The sequence below is a fragment of the Mandrillus leucophaeus genome, unplaced genomic scaffold (genome assembly GCF_000951045.1).
Source record: "Mandrillus leucophaeus isolate KB7577 unplaced genomic scaffold, Mleu.le_1.0 Scaffold731, whole genome shotgun sequence".
NCBI lineage: Eukaryota > Metazoa > Chordata > Mammalia > Primates > Cercopithecidae > Mandrillus > Mandrillus leucophaeus.
In genome coordinates this window covers 651,068-673,624 of record NW_012107931.1, presented here as the reverse complement: position 1 = coordinate 673,624, position 22,557 = coordinate 651,068, and the positions used below count along the sequence as shown (strand labels likewise).

Below are 22,557 nucleotides of genomic sequence, written 5' to 3'. Positions count from 1 at the left end.
TACAGATAGCTAATTAAGCCTCTGTGTTCTGGCCCTTTCCTAACTCCTGCCTTCTGTTGTTACCTCCTTTTTCCAAAGTCAAGAGCCTTTTTAGGTTTCTGCTGGGCAGATGAGCTGCCATTTTGTCTACAGCACCCTCCTTGTGCATGAGACTTCAGCTTTCTCTACTCCTTCATTCAGTTGTCATTTCATCTGCTTCTAGCTTTCCAGAAACTTGTTGACATCTGTTGTCAATTAATTGCCTTCTTTTTCTTATTTGTTGGTAGATTGAACCTTTGTCATTCATACCTCATTTTTATGGGGTTTCAGGAGACAGATTTTTTCATTTAGCGGAGGCTAATTAGAGCAAAACTGTCTTTGCTGTTTATCTACCAACATTGTTTCATATTGAATCTAATCACATTTTTTCATAATGGACAAATATTGGATATTATTTTGTATAGTCAAGGTTAAACTTGCAGACAAAACTCACAGCTCGAGAAGAGTTTTGACTTTAGCCGAATTTTTACAGTGATTTTTAGAAATTCACTTTGATCCCTTTTTTCTCTGTAATTCGTCTTTCTCAGATTCCTATCTAAAGATCTCAAACCACAAATGAAAAGTGAACTAGACACATAAAAATTCAGCCACTTAGAAGAAAAAAATGCTAAGAAATAGAGAACTGCTTTCCTAGTATATTCATAGCATTTTTAGCTTGTTTATAACAGCCATACCTAGACAAGTCAACCAACTAGGTATGTCGTTTCTAAGTAATATAGTCATTATAACTCTATAATTTTGTTTAAAGTGCAAAGAAATGCCTCATAAATAAGTTGTAAGTAATTGTAAATGGATTTGCAATATTTTACTTTAGAGCTTCAGACTAATCATAAGAGATGCTTTGCCTTTACTCCCAAAGGTAAGCCACATCTTCAGCCATTGCAAAAACCTCTTTGAATATCTAAGGATGCAATGCTTATTTCAGATATATTCTGAAAAATTTACTTTTGAACCTCAAAACACCTCACAACCGTATGTGTAGCAACTGTGACTCTTTCAAGTCTCCTAAATCATCTTTGAATCAGATTTCTGCCTGCTGTTAAAGTCTGGCTGCTACTAATATTGGCCTTCTGTGTATCTCTCAAACTCTATGATTTACTTTCTTGTTTTGATAGAAGACGTTAGGGATATAGGATTGGGGATTGCTGATGGAGCTGTGACTGGGAGAATGCTCAACCTTATCCTGGAATGTATACTTTATAATGTATTTGTTGGGAAACAAATTAGATTGTTTTTATGATTTTCCATGCACAGTTGTATACTAGCATTTTTTCCTTTTATCATTAAGTAAAGGACATCTTTATCTCATATGTTTTGCCCTAAAGTCAGATTTTTTTCTGAAATATATGAAAATCTTTGGTTTTCAGCACTTTGTGATGTATCTAGGGGTTTTGTTTTAGCATTTTTTGGTGATCTATAGGCTTCTTAGGTCTGTGATTTGTTGTATTTCATTAATGTTGGAAAATTTTTGGTCTTTATCATGTCAGGTATTTCTCCTGCCTTTTTTCCTCCTCTTTTGCCAATTACACATAGACTGTTTGATATTAGTTCTGCAACTCTTAAGTTTTTTTTGTTCTTTTTTTTCACTTGTTTCTTGGTGTATTCAGTTTGGGTAATTTCTGTCTTCAAGTTCACTGATTCTTCTGTGTCCAGTGTGCTAAGTCTGTCCAAGGAACTCTTTATCTCTGATAAATAATTTTTTATTTCTAGCATTTGACCCTTTCATGATTTCCACCGCTCTCCTCAAATTGTGAATCTTTTTTTGCATGCTGTCCACCTTTTAAACTAGATCCTTTAACATATTAATCATAGTTAAATCTTTTAAGTTTTCTGTCAGGTAATTCCAGCTACATCATCTTTGAGTATAGTTTTGTTGACCACTTTATCTCTTGATGATGAATTCCATTTTTCTTCTGGTTTTCTGTATGTCTCATTTTTTATTGAATGCCACATATTGTGTGTAAAGGAACAGAGGAGACTAAAGTAAATGGTATTTACACCCAGAAATGAGGACATCTCTTTTTCTTTCAGGTTATTATTATGAGTCATTGCATCAATTTAGTCAGGAGTGGAGCTGGGTTTGGGTTTTGTTATTGCCTTCAGTGCACCACAGTCTTCAGATACTTCCAGCAATTGACTGCTATTACTTTATGCTTCTTAGAGTAGTGCCTGAAGTGCAAGATACTTATTTTACTTGAGTCCTTTTATTTTGAACCCTTCTGTGCTATGATAGATCCCCATTCTATTCAGAGTCCTTAATGTGGTCAGCAAGGCTCTACATGATCTGGTAAACAGCCAGATAGTATATCATTTAGGATTTTGTAGGCCACATAATCTCTGTCACAACTATTTAATTCTACTGTTGTAAAATGAAAACAGCCATAGATAGCAAGTAAACAAATGAGCAAGGCTGTATTTTCCAGTAAAACTTTAATGACGAAACAGGCAGTGGGCTAGATTTGGCCCCTGGGCCATCATTTACCTACCTGTTTACCCTTTGTTTAGAGTCTTTCTCTTGCCGTACTCCCTGGCCCTGATCTATGCTCCATTGTAATGTGAGCTCCACAAGGGCAAGGATGTTTTCCTATTTTGTTCGTGGACTTCCAAAATGCCTGCAACAACACCTGAAACCTAGACCCTCAACTTATTATAGGAATAGATAAGTGAATTATGTTTTGAGTGTTTTCAGCCGCATATAGCTGAGTTTTTACAATTCAGTCTACTGATCTCATCTCAACAGATATGTTTAATTAGGTTGCATTCATTGTTATTTCTAGTATATTTGGAATTATCCCAGTCAGGTTTTTGTTTTGCATTTCTTTCCTTTATCCCCTCCTTTCCTGCTACCTAGGTTTAATTAAATTTCCCTCATTTCTCCTTAGGTTCTTTTAATTTAGAAACTGCACATTCTGTTGAACTTCTTTTAGTACTGATCCCTAAATACTGAGCATGTATATTTGTCTTAGCAACATTTAAGTGTATTCTTCTTAAATACCTTCAAGACCTTAGAATACTTCACCTCTGATCTTTGCACTTCAATGTCTTGTTATTCTTTTCCAGTATTTTATTTGCACTTTGTTTTAAACAATGTCTGCTGCTCCCCTGCCCTGCCATAGTCTTTTCCTTTGTTTAATTGTCAGAGCTTTTTTTTTTTTTCAGATTTACTCATCTTATTCCATTCTTTTGTATTTAATTTCCTTCTTATCAAAACATATCTTTAGTAGTTATTTCAGCAGCTCTCTGTGATTGTTGAATTTCCCCAGACTTTGTTCTGGAAATACCTTTATTCATCTGTATTCTTGGATAATTTAATTAGGTGAACAAATTATTTTATCTTCTAAAATTTGTTACTTCCTTTTTTCTCTTCAATTTTGGAACATTTTCAGCCTGTATCTCTTCACATCTTGCCTCTTGTCTATCCTCTCTATTGTCTCCTTCTAAAATTCTTTTCTCCCTGTCTTTCCCCACCCCACCCCCTACACCCCCACCCCCACCCCCAGCGGAGACGGAGTCTCACTCTGTCATCCAGGCTGGAGTGCAGTGGCATGATCTCGGCTTACCGCAACCTCCGCCTCCCGGGTTCAAGCAATTCTCCTGCCTCAGAGACTCCCAGGTAGCTGGAATTACAGGCATCCATCACCACGCCCAGCTACTTTTTGTATTTTTAGTAGAGATGAGGTTTCACCATGTTGGCCAGTCTGGTCTCAAACTCCTGACCTCAAGTGATCCACCCTCCTCAGCCTCCCCAAAGTGCTGGGATTACAGGTGTGAGCCACCGCGCCCAGCCTGGAATTTTTTTCTTAGATGTATGTGAGGCCTTTCAACTCTTCTCTCATGTTTTCTGTCACATTGTCTGTGCATTCTGGGTAATATTCTTAGGTCTATCTGCCAGGTCACCAGCTGTCTTTGTATGTAATCTGTCTGGCTTTTTCATTTCAATGACTTTTATTTCTAGAGGTTGTTTAAAGTGCTTTTCCAAATCTGCCTTTTTTTTCCTCAAGATAGAATCATCCCATGTTGTTTCTTTATAAAAAGTAGATTCCAGTATCTTCACTTCCAGTCCAGTATCCTAAAGGATGAGATTCATGTCCAGGGATAGATCACAAAAACATATACCAGTATTTGTAGTTTATTATGGTTTCCCAAGTAGTTCATTCATGCTGCGGGATTGATTGCTTATTTTGTTTCTCTAAAGATCTTGGAAAATATTTTCACAGAATATAATCTGAATATACAAAAATGTAAGTGGCAATTGGGATAATTTAATGTTAACATTCATGTGGACAATCAATCAATCAATCTTCCTGTTTTATTTCTTGCATACATCAAAATGGATTCAACCCATTCTACATTCCCTGCTAAAATATCTATAACATTTTCATATTAGAATGCTTCATTCATAGACCAAACATGACACTCTGAAGTAAGAGAGCTTGTCCTTTCCGAGGGTAGATGTAAATTAGATACAGTAAGTAGGTTAATTAAAAATACTAAAACCTTTAGAGAAGTTGTAGCCTAAAAATGCTGTCTTCATTCATAAAGTGAATTTCTCCAAATCCTAAAAAAAACATTTGAAAAGTAGCATTTATTTAAATAACTAAAACAATTTTTAAGTAAAAATTTTTTGGAATTTGGCCAGGCACTGTGGCACAAGCCTGTAATCCCAGCACTTTGGGAGGTCAAGGCAGGCGGATCACCTGGGGTCAAGAGTTCGAGACCAGCCTGACCAACATGGTGAAACCTCATCTCTTTAAAAATACAAAATTAGTGCGGTGTGGTGGCAGTTGCCCATAATCCCAGCTACTTGGGAGGCTGAGGCAGGAGAATTGCTTGAACCCATGAGGCAGAGGTTGCAGTGAGCTGATTGTGCCATTGCACTCCAGCCTGGGCAACAAGAGTGAAACTCCGTGTCAAAAAAAAAAAAAAACTTGAAATTTTAAATGCCTAAACATACCATATTTTGTTTTAATGTAGCTTTGGGATTTTTGACAAATTCTTGTTTGTTTTTCCAAGTCTGCTTAAAGGTTAATTGATTTAAGTGGGTAGGTCCTCATGTTTACTGATATGTGTTGCAGCTCTATTGGTACACCAGAAGGCCAGAATGGAACGACTTCAAAGAGAACTTGAGATTCAAAAGAAAAAGCTGGATAAATTAAAATCTGAGGTTAATGAAATGGAAAATAATCTAACTCGAAGGCGCCTGAAAAGATCAAATTCTATATCCCAAATACCTTCCGTAAGTCTTTATGTAACTGTTGTGATCTCTCTGCTTGAACGTGAGAGTAGGCCATCTAACATAAGTATAATATATCGATCTAGTTTTCTTCAGATGTTCTTAACTCTTGTTTTTCTGTTCTAACTTTCCCCTGCCAAACTCCATTCTTTATTAATTAATGACTAAGAATTCAGTGCAAATCTTACTTACATAGAATTATTTTTCAGCTCGAAGAAATGCAGCAGTTGAGAAGTTGTAATAGACAACTCCAGATTGACATTGACTGCCTAACCAAAGAAATTGATCTTTTTCAAGCCCGAGGTAAAGTTCAGTGTATACGTAGCTGAAATTCATCGTATTAATTCACCAGCAGTTTTCCTGTGGCTAAAAACAGATTTATCAATCATAATCTCACTGTCTCAGAACATGTGGCTTTAGAACCAGATACAGTTTTAAGAATATATTTAAAAAGTCACCCCCATCTCAATGGCACTATCTTAACTGATAAAATAGAGAAGCTAATAAAAATAAGGTTTATACACTCTTTAGACAATGATAGTTTTTTATACTTGAGCTGTTAATGACAAGCAGTGATTTATAGTAAATAATGTTTACAATTTAATTCAGTTCCATAGAGAACTAAAAGGAAATGTTATCACTTAAACCTAATTCTGAAGTTGGATAAATAATAAAAAGATATAAAATGGAAAAGACAGGAAGGGGAAGGAATCTAACCGAAAGAGAAGTCTTTAATACATTTGGGACTGTGTTCCAGAGTCTGTAAAACTGGAAGATGATTATTTTTATTTTTATTGTTTTTAAATGTTGATTAAGCTATTTATCTTTAAACATTCATAGAAAAATACCATAATTTAACTCTGGAGAGAAAAAGTTGGTGCTATTCTAGAAACTACAATCCTTGAACTTACTCTTTTTGTGTATAATTTTAACCATTCTATTACATTAATGCAAGGTTTTTATATTTACTTGAGGTAAAGCTGTTTAGTCCGTATTTGATCATTTAAAATTACATTTTAAATTGTGAAATTTTAAGTTATTTTAACTTACCACATAGAACAGGGGTCTACTTCTACTTCTGTTAATGTCTTACCAGCATTACTTTGACTTCTTTCACAATTTACCACTTACCCTGAGTAAGTGGTAAATTTATGTTTATGAGTACTACGTTATACCTAAGATAATATATTTTTTATGAGTACTACGTTATACCTAAGATAATATATTTGAAATATGTTTTGAAATCTTAGATATAATTGGAGATTAGAAGGGCAAAATAAATGAAAAGCATTTCTTATAGCATGATTTTTTTTTAGAAAGAAATACTTGTTTTAAAAGGTAAAGTTGTTTTTGAGCTATAAGCATTGATATATTTACTTTTTATGTATTTCAGGACCGCATTTTAATCCCAGCGCTATCCATAACTTTTATGACAATATTGGATTTGTAGGTCCTGTGCCACCAAAACCCAAAGGTTAGTGTATCCATTAAATGTGAAAACTGTTACTTTTGAAAAGCAAAATTTTAGAAAAATTTTCCTGTTCAGCAACCTTCCTCTCTAGAATTGCTTCAAACTCTGGCATTCTTAAATGAATTCGTTAAGAAGATGTTTGTTTATTTTCATTTACATGCTTGGGGTTGGGGAGGATGCAAAGATGTAATATTCTTAGCTTTTTAAGAGTAATATGCACGAGCTTAGGAAGCACTATATACTCCCAACCAATAATAGCAAGTCTTGGTTAAAAAAAATTACTAAGTACTAAAATTTGTATCATTTAAAACCTTAGACAAATGATAAGGAAGATACCTTGGGGAAGTTTTTTTTCCCCCCATGAATATTCAGTTTAATTTATATATAACTTTAAGTAATCAAAATACCCTAAATTCCAGGTGAATAGTTTTTTACCTTCTATCATTTTACATCATTGATATTCTCAGAATATATGCACACCAAACTAAGACATGTCAAAGTATATCTGTGTGTTTTGATCCAGGCATTAAAATATGCATAGAAATGGAAACAGGTACATAAATATCACTGCTGAAGGTAAAGATATAGACATATATATAGATTAACACTTAACTGTAGTATATAATTTACTTTCAACTCTAATTAAAAGGTAAAAATTTGTTAATGGATATATAGTATTAAAAGAAGCAAACTGCAAGAGCACATAAGTGTGGGTGGGTGGAGGTTGTAAAGATACAATAGTATTTTTGTATGCAATTGAAGTTGTTATCAACTTAAAATAGAAGAATATAACCAAATACAATCAAAGTAAATTGTGATTAAATGTCATCAAATAACAAAGGAAGACAATAAGAGGAAAAGAGGAGCAAAACAGTTGTCAAATAGACAGGAAGCAACAAACTGGCAATAGTAAGTCCTCACTTATCAGTAATTACCTTAACTGTAAATGGATTAAACTCACCACTCACAAGGAGTTTGTATGAATGGATTTTAAAAACAGGATCTGGCAGCAGCCAACGGGAGGCCCCAAGAACTCCTGCTAGTGCACACAGTGGGAGGGGAGGGAGCCCATGACGTGCACACACCCTCTCCCTCATCCACCACTGTCACCTCCTGCTGCTCCTGCTGCTTGTGTGCTCGTTAGTTGCGGACTTGCCATTTCTTTTGTGAAGCAGCAGCTGAGGAGACTCCGGTGCTCCCCATGGCTGACGAAAAGCCCACAGAAGGAATCAAGACTGAGAACAAGGATCATATTAATTTGAAGGTGGCGGGACATGATGATTCTGTGGTAGTGTTTAAGATTAAGAGGCATACACCAATTAGTAAACTAATGAAAGCCTATTGTGAATGACAGGGATTGTCAACGAAGCAGATCAGATTCTGATTTGATGACCAATCAATCAGTGGAACAGACACACCTGCACAGCTTCTTTACTCCAGAACGCTGTTCTTTAAAGACCACGATTATTACATTCTCAATTAGAAAACTGCAGTTTGGTTCCACCACATTCTGACTACTATAGTTTATTCTTTTTTTTCCCTTCCACATTCCTTTATTATACATGACGTAACTGGTATATGTGCACAAGCATATTGCTTTTTTCTTCAAACCAAACAGCCAATGGTATGTTTTGATTGACATCAAGTGGAGACAGGATGGGAAAAAATACTGATTCTGTGAAAATACCACCTTTCTCCATTAGTGGCGTGTTCATTCAGCTCCTATCTTTATATTCCAGTAAGTTATTTTGCTCTTACTGTTTTAACAAAAAAAAAAAAAAAATTCTCATATACGTTGTTCAATTGGAGGATTTTAATGTTTTTCATTTATCATTGTAAAACCAAGGACAATTTTATAACTTTTGTGTATGTAGCTGTTACATGTAGGGCAATCCGTCTTTAAGTAGGGATAAATTACTCTAAAAAAAAGAAAGAATCCTAGAAAGTTTTCCCTTCAAGTCAAGCTTCTTGTTTAAATAAACTGTTTGTTTAAAATGAAATAAGAAAAATAAAAACAGGATCCAATAATACACTATCTACAAGAGACTCATTTTATATTTAAAGACACAGGCAGAAAGTGAAGGGATAGAAAAAGATTTTATATATAAACGGTAGCTCAAAGAAATCAAAAGTGGCTATATCAGAAACAATAGATTTTTAAGCCAAACTGTTGAGACAAGGATTATTATATAATGGTAAAAGGATCAATTTAACAGGAAAATATAAAAATTATAAATATATACACACCCCACATCAGACTACATTAATATGTAAAGCAGATATTGACAGATCTGAAGACAGAAATTGACAGCAATAGTAGGAGACTTCAATACCCCCCTTACAATATTATAGAATATCCAGACAGAAACCAAATAAACAGCTGGTTTGAACAAAATGCTAAACCAAGTGGATATAGCAAACACAGAACTCTCTGCCAACAGCAAAAAAAATAAACATTCTTCCCAGGCACACACGGAGCATTCTGTAGGATAGATCATATGTTAGTTCACAAAACGAGTCTAAACAAACCTAAGAAGATACGAATCATTCCAGGTATTTTTTTTTAACCACAGTGGAATGAAACTAGAAATCAGTAACAGCAAGAAAACCAGAAAATTTGTGGAAACTTAAACACACTCTTGAATAATCATTGAGTCAAGAAGAAAATCAAAAGGGAATCTTAACAGTATCTTCGGACAAAAATGAAAACAGCATACCAGCATCTATGGGACGCAACAAAAGCGGTACTGAGAGATAAGTTTATAGAGACAATACGTACGTTAAAAAAAAAAGACCTCACTTATACCCCAGGGACTAGTAGAACAACAAGCTAAGCCTAATGTTAGCATAATGAAGAAAATAATAAGGATTACAGCAAAAAATAGAGGATTTTAAAACACAGAAAAATGTCAGTAAAACTAAGAGGTGATTTTTTAAATCAACAAGATTGACAAACCCTTAGCTAGATAAATTGAGAGAAAAAGAAGACAAAATCAGAACTGAAAATGGAGACAACAGATGCCTCAGAAATAAAAGGATCATAAGGGAATATTAGGAACAATTTTATGCCAACAGACTAGATAACCTAGAAAAAAGATACATTCCTAGAAACGTACCACCTATTAAAGCTGAATCAAGAAGAATTAGAAAGCCTGAATAGGCCAATAACAAATGAGATTGAATCAGTAATCAAAAATCTCCCAACAAACACCCAGCATGGATTTAGAAATTTAAAAAACAAAACAAAACAAAAAAAAAACTCCCAACAAAGAGACATCCAGAACCAGATGGCTTTATGAGTGAATTCTGTCAACATTCAAACAAGAATTAATACCAACCTTTCTTAAGCTCTCCCAAAAATGAGAAGATGGACCACTTCCAAACTCATTCTGAGACCAGCCTCACCCTGGTACCGAAACCAGACAAAGACACTGCAACTAAAGAAAACTACAGACCAATATTCCTGGCGAACATAAACACAAAAAATCCTCAGTAAAATACTGGCAAACCAAACTCAGCACATTAAAAGGACCATACACCATGACCAAGTGGGGTTTATCCCTGGAACTTAAGGATGGTTCAGCATACACAAATCAATTAATGTGATACAGCACACACATTGAAGTAAAATGAAAGGAATAACCATGTAGTCATCTTAATAGATGTATAAAAAACATTTGAAAAGGTTCAGCAATTGTTCATAATTAAAACTCTCAGGCCGGGTACAGTGGCTCATGCCTGTAATCCCAGCACCTTGGGAGGCCGAGGCAGGTGGATCACCTGAGGTCAGGAGTTTGGGACCAGCCTGACCAACATGGAGAAACCCTATCTTTACTAAAAATACAAAATTAGCCTGGCATGGCGGCCGGTGCCTGTAATCCCAGCTACTCAGGAGGCTGAGGCAGGAGAATCGCTTGAATCTGGGAGGCAGAGGTTGCGATGAGTCAAAATCACGCTATTGCACTCCAGCCTGGGCAACAGGAGCGAAACTCTTGTCTAAAAAAAAAAAGAACATATATATATATATATGGAAGGAACTTAACAGAATAAAGGCCATATATAAAAACCCCATAGGTAATATAACAATGGAGAAAACCGAAAGCTTTCCCACTGAGATCTGGCACAAGCAAGGGTGCCATTCTTACCACTTATTTTCAGTGTAGGACAGGGAGTTCTAATGTAGTATCCATTTTTGTGTTGCTGTAAAGGAATACCTGAGACTTGGTAATTTATAAAGAACAAAGGTTTAATTGACTCACAGTTCTGCAAGAAGCATGTCACGGACATCCACATGCTTTCTGTACAGGAAGCATGTCACCGACATCTGCTCAGCTTCTGGAGAGGCCTCAGGGAACTTTTACTCATGGCAGAAGGTGAAGCAAGCAAACAGAGGCATGTCACATGGTGAACGAGATGGGGGGAGGTGCCATACCTTTTAAACAGCCAGATCTTGCTTGAACTCAGAGCAGTATCTCATTATTGAGAAACCTGCACCAAGGTATTCATGAAGGATCCACCCCCACAACCCAAACACCTCCCACTAAACCCTACCTCTAACACTGGGGATTACATTTCAATATGAGATTTGGAGAGGACAGACATCCAAACCATATCACCTAGCCAGAGCAATTAGACAAGAAAAATAAAGGTATCCAAATCAGAAAGGAGGAAGTAAAATTATCTCTGTTTGCAGGTGACATGATCATATATGTTGAAAACCCTAAAGACTCAACCAAAAACTTTTAAAAGTAATAATTGAATTTAGTAAAACTGCAAGATACAAAAACAATGTACAAAAGTCAATTGTGTTTCTGTACACAAGGAACTATCAAAGGAGATCAAGAAAATAATCCCATTAACAATAGCAAGAAGAAGAGTACTTAGGAATACACTGAAAATTGTAAAACATTGATGAAGGAAATTAAAGACACAGATAAATAAAAACATAGCCTGTGTTCATGGATTGAAAGAATTAATATTCTTAAAACATCCTTACTACCCAAAGTAGTCTATGGATTCAATGTAATCCCTATCAAAATACCAGTGGCATTTTTTACAGACACAGAAAAAAATCCTAAAATTATATGCAACCAGAAAAAACCCTGAATAGCCAAAGCAATCTTGAGTAAGAACAACAGAGCTGGAGACCTCACATTCCTTGATTTTTAAAAATATTACAGAGTTATAATAAAACAGTATGGTACTGACATAAAAACAGACATATTGACCAGTGGAACAGAATAGAGACCCCAGAAATAAATTGATGTATCTATGGTCAACTTATCTTTGACAAGGGTGCCAAGAACACACAATGGGGAAAGGATAGTCTTTTCAGTAAATGGATATTCACATGCAGATGAATGAAATTGAATCATTACCTCACACCATATACAAAAATAAACTCAAAATGAATTAAAAATGTAAACATAAGAACTGAAACCATAAAACTCCTAGAAGAAAACATAGATGAAAAGCTTCTTAACCTGGTCTAGGCAGTAATATTTTGGATATGACACAAAAAGCACAGGCAACAAAAGCAAAAATAGGCAAGTGGGATTACATTAAACTAAAATACATCTACACAGCAAAGGAAATAATCAGCAGTGAAAAGACAGCCTTCAGAAAGGGAGAAAATATTCACAAACTATGTAACTCCTAAAGGGTTTATATTCAAAATGTATCAGGAACTCATGCAAATCAATAGTAATAGAAACCAATAACCAGATTTTAAAATGGGCAAAGGACCAGAATAGACATTTCTCAAAAGAAAGTATACAGATAGCCAACAGGTATATTGAAAGGTACTCAACCTCACTAATCGTCAGGGAAATGCAAATTAAAACCCAATGGGATACCATCTTACAAACCTATCAGAATGGTTACTATGAGAAAGGTGAAAGATTACAAGCATTGATGAGGACATAGAGAAAAGAGAACCCTTGTACACTTTCATGGGAATGTAAGTTGGTGCAGCTATTATGAAAAACAGTATGGAGGTTCAAAAACTTTAAAATTTTATGATCTAGCAATCCCACTTCTGAGCATATATCCAAAGGAAATTCAGTAAGTATCTCAAAGAGATAATCTGCACTCATGTTCCTTTCAGCATTATTCACAATAGCCAAAATATGAAAACAACATAAATGTCTGTATATGGATAAAGAAAACGTGAGCGGTATACACATAACACACACACAGTGGAATATTTATTCAGCCTTAAGAAAGAAGGAAATCCTTTCATTTGTGATAACATGGGTGAACCTAGAGGATGTCATGCTAAGTGACATAAGCCAGAGAGAGACACATACTGCATGATCTCACCTATATGTAGAATTCAAAAATGTCAAACTCCTAGAAACAGAGAACAGAACGGTGGTTACCAGAGGCTGGGAGAAGAGGGTATGGAAAGATTGTGGTCAAAGGGGTACAGAGTTTCAACTATATAATACAAACTCTGAAGATCTAGTGTACAACAGTGTGACTAGTTAACAGTAGTTTATTATATAACTGAAGTTTGCTAAAGGAGATCTTAAGTGTTCTCAACACAGTGGGGTTGGGGGCAGATAAGCTATATGAGGTGCTGAATATGTTAATTAACTTGACTGTAATAAGTATTTCACAGTGTATACATAAATCATCAAGTTGTACAGTTTACAATTTTTAACTGTCAACTATACATCAATAAAGTTGTGGGGGAGACAAAACAAAGACAGCAAAACAACAGTTTTCATTCACACAAATTCTGGAAGTCAGCAGTCATATGGTGAATCAGGTCAGCACTCATAGGGTTACATCATCCTCACTAGTGTGCTGCAACAAATACTCCAGACTTACAATTTGTTCCACATATGTTTATATTTTCAAATGTCTTCAGAGATACAAATTATTTGTGTTACTTCTTCCTTCCTAAGAAACATTATGGTTTGTAGGAACAGGAAAGTATGAATTGTGGACAGGAAAATGTACATTTTTCCTGTGAAGCTGAACAGGACACCCTAAAAAAAATGTATAGTTACTGTCATTGAGAAATTCAGTGCCTTACATAGGGGAGGAAAAGGAGAGGTTGAGAAAAACATTTTACGAATCAGGCAGTTGTTCACATGCTTACATACTGGTAGGAATACCATGTTAAATTGGGTTTTAGAAGAGCGGCTGGCAAACAGTGACCCATGGACCAAATCCAGCCTGCCATCTGTTTTTGTCAATAAAGTTTTATTGCAGGAAAAGAAAAAGAAATGGGAACAAGGAAGAACTAGTATATTACTGGTCTTCAGTTTGTTACAAGAATTTTCACATTCTCCTTTCACATTCTCATTTATTGTGCTCTATTTCATTTTTTTGTTGTTGGTTTTATTTTTTATTTTTTTGAGACAAAGTTTCAGCTCTTGTTGCCCAGGCTGGAGTTCAATGGCATGATCTCGGCTCACTGCAACTTCTGCCTCCCAGATTCAAGCCATTCTCCTTCCTCAGCCTCATGAGTAGCTGGGACTACAGGCATGCGCCACCGCGCGCAGCTAATTTTGTATTTTTCGTAGAGACAGGGTTTCTCCATGTTGGTCAAACTGGTCTCGAACTCCTGACCTCAGGTGATCCACCCGCCTCTGCCTCCCAAAGTGCTGGGATCACAGGCCTGAGCCACCGCACCCAGCCCCCTGCATTTTTATGTATAATTAGACGTAGGTCTGTCCTCGTATTTTATTTAAATGTTTTTAAATATAGCTAGAATACAATGAACAGTTATTACAGAGGACCAGAGTGAGATTAAGGCATTTGACACAGTAAGCAAATGTTCAGAGATTAGATGCTATTTGGATGTTAATTGAATAAAGCAATAGAGATGACAGCAGTATAAGCGCTAACTCTTTAAAAAATATGCAAGATGTGTATTTCAGACACTGAATGAGTTTCCTGAATACAATCTTCCTACTCTTTTTGAAAAATAAGAATTTTTTCTTATGAAAAGGTTCCTGTTTTGCTTCAACATAATCTGTTACTTCAGATTAATAATAATCTGTTATTTCACATAAGTGAAATAAAATTGGTCTTGACAGTTGTTGAAGTAGGATGAGTACATGTTCATTTTGCTATCCTCTCTACCTTTATATATGTTCGAAATTTTCCATAATAAATATGAAAGGTCCAATAAAAACATCCATTACTTAAAAGTTTTTACATGAAAGATAGAAGTTTGTATGCCGGCTGTTTTGGGAGAAATAAGGAATCAATAATTTTTTGCAATAAGGCTAAAATACACATTAACTTCATGAATAGAAATTTATTTAGTCCTTGAAGTCAGTTCTGCTTCACAATGTAGAGATTTTTTTAACAGCTAAAATTAAATGTGTTTAGACCATTATTTGTTATCTAATTTCCTCTTTTTTCCAATTTTTTGGTTATTTAGTTTCCAAACACCTCTAATTTTAAAAAAAAATTCATAATTCTAAGTACCAAGTGAGTTTATAAGAAAACATTGGAGATTTTTCATTAAAAAAAAAAAATTTGTAGATTTTATTGATTGCCTTAGATATTACTTAAATAATGAAAAATATGCTGGCATTTAGTAATACATTGAATTGTAAAAAGGTACTTCTTTATGGTCACTCTTCCTAAAATTTTAACCTTTGCAGTTAAACAGAATCAACAAGGTTTTACTAAAAACGTGCTAGGTGAAAATGTTTTCTAATGCCTGAGACCAAAATTCTAATAAGTAGGATGGATCCCCAGATTAAAACAATTATTCTGTAAAATGTTTCCCAGATGTGGAATGTGAAATGATTTTACATGGTAAAAAGTCAAAGCTTTTTAAAATGTATTTCTTTTCATGTGTTTCTGGGCATAGTAACTGGTATTGTCAGATCCTTGATTTTTTTTAGATATTTTTACTTAGGATAAGACTTAATTTGATGTTTGTTTTAAAATTATTCAGTTTGGGGAAAATACTGTATAAATACTATTCAAGTTAGTTGTGCATGTGGCAAAAATTGTGACAATGGAAAGCCAACACCTAAAGTTGAGGACTTAGCAAGAAAATTTCTATATAATGAGTAAGAAAGGTGTGCTAAAGGGATACAGAGTACCAAATATCATTTAATTATTTAAAATTTGTCATAAAATTTGACTTCTATATTTTTATCTACTTGTTACAATGTCTCTCTTTTAAAATAGAAAAGATATCAGTAGGGTAAGTAGAATTTGCATATTAATGTACATTGTTTTCACATAGGTTTGATGCTTTGAATTAATAACCTTGACCAGAAAAATTCAACAATGCATGCTCCTTTTACTTTAAACCTCCCAAAATTAATTTGTAGGAATACTGTTGTAATTTCATTGTGCGACCCAGATTTTTAAAAGTAGTTTTATAAATGTGATCGCTTGTTAGAGACAATCTTTGAGGAATATAATTATTCTCTGTATTTAAGATACCACTATCCATATAAACATTCTAGAACATTGGTCTCTTAGAGCTCCAGTGACCTTTATTTTATAAGTAAGAAACAGAGACCTACAATGTATATGATTTATCTGAGATCACGGAGCAAAATATTCAGGTATTAGTAGCAGAGCCTGGAACAGAACTCCATTCTCACAACTGTAAATTCTAGTGTTCTTTCTACTCTACGATACCAAATGTGATTTTTAAAAATAAAGTATGGTAAAATTTTTATATAGATTTACTTCTCCAGAGTCTGTGGATAAGACGTTAGATACTAGTTTATATTTTATTTGTGTCATCCAAGGCTTACATTTTTGGCAGATAGAGAACATGAATTAACAAAAAAACTTCCCTGTCTGGTAGAAAACAAATATAAATACTACTGCAGTGGGAAACGAAACTCTAACTTTAATGAGACTTACGTGCAGTGACAGTATTGTTTTGCAGCAGGACACCTTTTTACAATCTTGAGTAGTATTATGGGAATCTTTGCAATTAGATACCCTTTCTTCAACTATAAATTGGAGATAATGATGCTGTTTTCTCCTTTAAGGAGATATGGAGGTGATTACATCATGTTCATGTTGTATTTCCCAGAGGGAGAAGTGCCAACTAGATAGAGGTTGGTAGTGATCAAGCATGTGTGTCAGTTTCAGCTAGATGCCTCATTTAGGGAGCAAGCTGCCTCAGGCTGTGCACTACAAATGGTGTTTAAAGTTGTCTGTAATTTTTTAGACTTTGTGATTTCTTACTTATAAAACCATTTCTTTTCTTTCTTACAGATCAAAGGTCCATCATCAAAACACCAAAGACTCAAGACACAGAAGATGATGAGGGAGCTCAGTGGAATTGTACTGCCTGTACTTTTTTGAACCATCCAGCCTTAATTCGCTGTGAACAGTGTGAGATGCCCAGGCATTTCTGAGCCAAATGGCCCTGTATCTTCTCTAAAACCACGTCTAAATTTCAAGAAACTTGTCTGTCATCGGGAAAAAGTTTCACTGCTACATAGGATTTTGTCAAATTGAAGGTGTGACAAGATGGTGTTGTGCTAATGTTAAATGTCAGTCCACAGAGCTAATAATACCTCAGTATAATGTCATGAGCAGTTGAAATTCATCACATGAAAAGTAATCTGCTAAAAGACTTGGTTGCCCACTGCCTAACTGTGTACAGTGTTACCAGTATCCTATTATGGATAATTCTCAATATGTTAACGCCTAGGTGTTCCCATTACTTTTTTCCCCTCATGTCACTACTGAATTTTGACAGGAGGAAGGAATAGAATGATAGCTTGTTTTATTTGTAAAGCTTTCAGTGAAACACTACATACATGAAGAAAAGGAACAAGGTTTAACTATTTAAGAACTGTTTGCTGCCGCATAGTGCCATTGGATAGGGGAAGAACTTCAGAAATCTGTGGTACTCTTGGCCTTGTCTTTGTCTTCCCTGAACACGTCTCCACTCTGTGAAGCCAGCATCTAGGGGCTAAAGATGCAAAGGAAAGCAGCATGCATTGTCTGTACAAATGTGCAGTGAAATACCCCCAAAGCTTTTCCTACTGTACAGATCTCTCGAGTCTGCTTTAAGTGATTTCTTTTCTTCTTGATTATTTTCTTATATTTCTATATGTATAGTGTAATAGCCTTTTGTTAACTAATTTTCTTTTTTCCTTTTAGTAATTAAGCACGATCATGTCCCTTTTTACGCCTTACCTGAGAGGAACAATGCCTTAAAATAAAAAAGCATTAATGAGATGAAACTATGCACAGAATAACTTTCCTCTACTTATTCTGTACTTTGCCCTCATGAGTTCCAGTGTTGTGTGAAGACAGGGAGATGCTGCACAGTGAATTGCAGATGATATTACAGAAGTGATGTCTGTAGGTCACATTAAATACTGACTTGAGCAGTGGGTGACACAACACAGTGTTTTGTCTTCCACAGGGAAGCTTAAAACAAAAGATATTTTTAACCCACTGACAGAACAACAAGGTTAAACTTCATCTGCTTGGTGTCCCACAGAACTTGCACAAGCGATTGTTATTGGGAAAGTACAGTCTCAAAACCACCAACAGCAGCAGTACCTGGAGCCCTTTTTTTGGAGAGAAGTTTAAATGCTTTACTGTTGGGGCAGTCCATTTCTAATCCTGACTTGGTGACAGTATCATGTGTATTTATAAAACAAGGCTAGCCATATTTAGGACAACCGAAGAAAAGCTGGAAAAAAAGAAAAACAAGCAAACTTGAACACTGAAGCAACCTCAAGCATCTCTTTATTTTGATGATATATTTTTGTAAGGAAAATAAATATTCAGATGATCAGGAATGTATATAACTAAATGAAATCAAGAAAAAATAACAGTATGCATTTAAAAGGACAGAATTATGAAATTATATGAGTGCTTAGAATGGGGCTAAGGGAAGTGCTGAAATAGAGCAAAGGATGGAAGATAATATAGACTATCACCCACTGTAAATGTTTGCAAGTGGCTGTGTTTTAAATGGGATTATTAAAGTTGATCTCTATGAATGTCAGAGCCTTAACTTTCAGGCTTTGCATTTTGTATATGGGAAGAAATAAGACAATCCTAGGTAATTAAACCATAGACCCAAAGCCCTTAGGTTTGATGCATTTTATTTTAAAAATAGGCCTTGTTTTTCAGCTTCATCTGCAGTTCTATGTGAAGATTGATAAATCAGTTTTTACTTGTTTTATTAATAAAACGTAATTTGGATATCTTGAGTTGATGGTTTTGTGATTTAGCTGGGTAAACTATCTTTGTAACAGATAAGTTATTTATAAAAATTAAAAAACTTATATTCTAATGTGGATTTTGTGACTTGTTTTCAGTTTGTGGGACAGGAGATAATTTATACATCAGATCATTTAAACATTAATGGAAATCAGAGAAAACTTCTTCTGTAGAGTCTCCTTGTGACATTGTGACATTATGGCATTCAGCTGCATTTCTTGGAGTATTTTTATCAGTTGCCCTAGACTTCTTTTTTCATAGTTTGTGATAGCTTTCCCTTTGATTTCCTTTGGATTTTTCAAAACTTACCCCATTGTTAAAGACAAATGTGATTTATGGGACCATTTAACCTGAAGTAAACACTTCGTTAATATTAGTTCTGTCCCTTGATGTGTAATGCAGTTCATGAGGATGGTGGTGCTTCTCTTGAAGAGAACTTTTATATTTACAGTTTTCAAAAAATTACAAAAACTCAGGTGTTTTTCTCAGGCTGAAAAGAACAAACTAGCATTTGCTGATCTCGCCATGATGCAGTTGTAGAAAGGTCTTCCTTAAGTGATCTTTTAATAGGAAGGAAATACTCTTTGTCAATGAATATGAGGACTGGACATGTTGGTCATTTGGGGTTCTGAGGTAGAGGAACTGGCAGTTCATGTAAACTAGACTTCTCAGGAAAATTTTTATATTAACAAAATGTCAGCCAAATGCCTCCTGTGACAACTAATACTTTAGACAAAGATGTGTGTTACACTGCGGATATTTATGGGAAAAAAAATTTGAAATTTTATTTTTCTTTCAAAATTTTTGTTTAAATGACCAACCTGTGTTGCCTTTGATCTAATATTAATTAACTTTATATTGGGGAAATTATGCAGAAAATCAGCTGCACGGGTAGTCCAAAACTCATTGTTAGCTTTAAACTTATTAAAGCAGCTATAAATAGCAAAACTAGCTGACATGTCACCAGTATTCTCTATCCCAACATAATGTTGACAAGCAATTCTAGTGAGCAAGGATAGGTTTAAGAGGTAAACAGTATGAGATAAAATATTCAGACTGGGCACAGTGGCTCACACCTGTAATCCCAGCACTGTGGGAGGCCAAGGTGGGTGGATCGTTTGAGGCCAGGAGTTTGAGACCAGCCTGACCAACATGGGGAAACCCCATCTACTAAAAATACAAAAATTAGCCAGGCAGCACAGTGAATTGCAGATGATATTACAGCACACGTCTGTAGTCCCAGATCCTCTGGAGGCTAAGCCACAAGAATCGCTTGAACCCAGGAAGTGGAGGTTGCAGTGAGCCGAGACTGCACCACTGCACTCCAGCCTGGGCAACAGCACAGCTCTGTCTCAAAAAAAAAAAAATGAAAAATAAAATATTCAGCCCATGAGTAATGGAAGTTGGCCATATTGCCGTAGAAAATAACGTAGTGGCACCAGGGACTGCTCCAGATTTAATAACTATATGCTGGATATCAGCATAGCTTCCCATATAATATCACAAAGTACTTCTATTTCTGTATGGCAGATGAATATATTTTTGGCTTCAGCTTTTTTGGTGCTTCAATTTTATATCCATTTTACTTGAAATGGCTCAGCTGCATTTTAATATGTATTGTTTCCATCTGAAAATACAATTAGACAACTGAGAGAAAAGGCCTAAGAAAACCAATCTTTTTTTTTTTTTTTAACGAAACAGAGCCTCACGCTATCACCCAGGCTGTAGTGCAGTGGAGCATTCTCGGCTCACTGCAACCTCCGCCTCCCGGGTTCAAGCAGTTATCCTGCCTCAGCCTCCCCAGTAGCTGAGATTATAGGCGCATGCCATCACGCCTGGCTAATTTTTTTAATATTTTTGGTAGAGAAAGGGTTTCACCATGTTGGCCAGGCTGGCCTCAATTCCTGACCTCAAGTGATCCTCATGGCCCAAAATGCTGTGATTTCAGATGTCTTCATGGATTTACCCTGTAATCCTGGCACAGTTCCTTGCTTGTATTGCCTCTCCTTGTGGAACCAAGGTAATTAGATTAATGCTAAACCCACCTCACAGGGGTGTTGTAAGGATTAATGTAAAACTATCATCTGAGCCAACCCCTTCTCTTTGACTAGGAACTGCGTTGTCCTAAAAGTGGGTCGTGTTTTTACATGAATGGGTTTTGAAGTATTTTTCTCTCAACAGTATTAACAGGAAAGTTTGCTATCTATCTGAATTGGTCTAGGCACATCTCAATGGATCAGAATTTGATGTTTCAGTCACTGAGATTGAATTGTCCCCTCAATGTCAAAGGTAGGTAGCTTTGAAAAGATTAAACTTTGGAAGGCTGACCTGAAGATCAGGTATGTTTATATTTCTATTATATGTTCAGCTGTCTAAAGAATGTACATTTTATGATGGAGTATAACAAATTATTTCTCCAGGATAAATAACTTACTGTAGTGTTTGCATGTCTGCATATTTGTTTTAAGCCTAAAATGAACCCAAAGCACACTTCTCTCTAGTGCCTCGCTCTTTACGGATTCCCTTCTTTACTCCCTTCTTCCTCTTCTGAGGGCAGCCTTCCTCTGACGTGACGTGGAACCAATACAGCTTACTGCTCTTATTCCAGAAGTGTTTATTGATCCTCATAGCCGTGAACAAAGACTGCCATATCTTCACCATGGAAATGCTTTCCAGTGGTTTTTGGTTTTGTTCTTTGGAGACAAAGTCTTGCTGCGTTACCTCGGCTGGCCTCTTCTTGGGTTCAAGCTGTCCTCCCACCTTGGCCTTCCAAGTAGCTGGGACTACAGATGCATGCCACTGCACCTGGCTACAGATTTTTTTTTTTTAATTTTCACGTTTGAACTCATCTATGGATTGTTGGTAGGCTTTGTCCCTTTCACACTGTGACCTAATTGATTCCAAGTTCTTACTCTTTCCTTGCACACTGCCGCTAGATTACAGTATATTACAGAAATAACACTAGACCCACGCTCCTGTTCAGAAATCTTTATTATTTCCCCATTGTTCACTGGGCTTACTTGTAACACTTGTTTGTTCCTTACCCGTCTCTTCAGGATCATTACTTTCCAACAGAGCCCTCTTAAAACTAAATTGGTCTGATCACTTCCCTTAATAGGCCTTGCACCTCCCCACCAGTGTACTTTTGTCCATGCCATTTGCCTTGTCTTTGTACTTAAATTTAACTTCCAGTGATCAGATCAAGGGTCACCATCGTGACACCTTTCCAAACTGCACCTTTTCTCGTAGCACTTGCTATATTTTCTGCCTACTGGGCACTCATTGCTACTTTGACCTCTCCACTTAGATACAGACATACATTGTTTTATTGTGTGTCACTTTATTGCACCTCACAGAAGTGTTTTTTACAAATTGAAGGTTTTACAAATTGAGGTAACCTTGCATTGAGCAAATTTATTGGTGCCATTTTTTTCAGCAGCATGTACCTCTGTGTCTTTTGTATTACGTTTTGGTGAGTCTCACAATATTTCAAACTCTCATTACTGTTATATTCGTTATGATTTGTGATCTGTGATCTTTGATGTTATAATTGTTCTGGAGCACCACGAAGCATATCCACGTTAAGGCTTAATTGATATTTGAACCATGTCTGTGTGAGACT

The 22,557-nt window shown here is 35.7% G+C and overlaps 1 protein-coding gene across 1 annotated transcript in view; it reads left to right on the top strand.

Annotated features, from left to right (window-relative positions):
* TAB2 (TGF-beta activated kinase 1/MAP3K7 binding protein 2) overlaps positions 1–19,012 on the top strand; it is a 90,146-nt gene extending 71,134 nt beyond the window's left edge. Inside the window, exons 6-9 of the mRNA XM_011965661.1 lie at positions 5,115–5,275; positions 5,482–5,575; positions 6,666–6,746; positions 16,962–19,012. Coding sequence (XP_011821051.1) covers positions 5,115–5,275; positions 5,482–5,575; positions 6,666–6,746; positions 16,962–17,104 — 479 coding nt within the window. The 3' untranslated portion in view covers positions 17,105–19,012. The remainder of the gene's footprint in view (positions 1–5,114; positions 5,276–5,481; positions 5,576–6,665; positions 6,747–16,961) is intronic.
* The last annotated feature ends 3,545 nt before the right edge of the window (positions 19,013–22,557 follow it).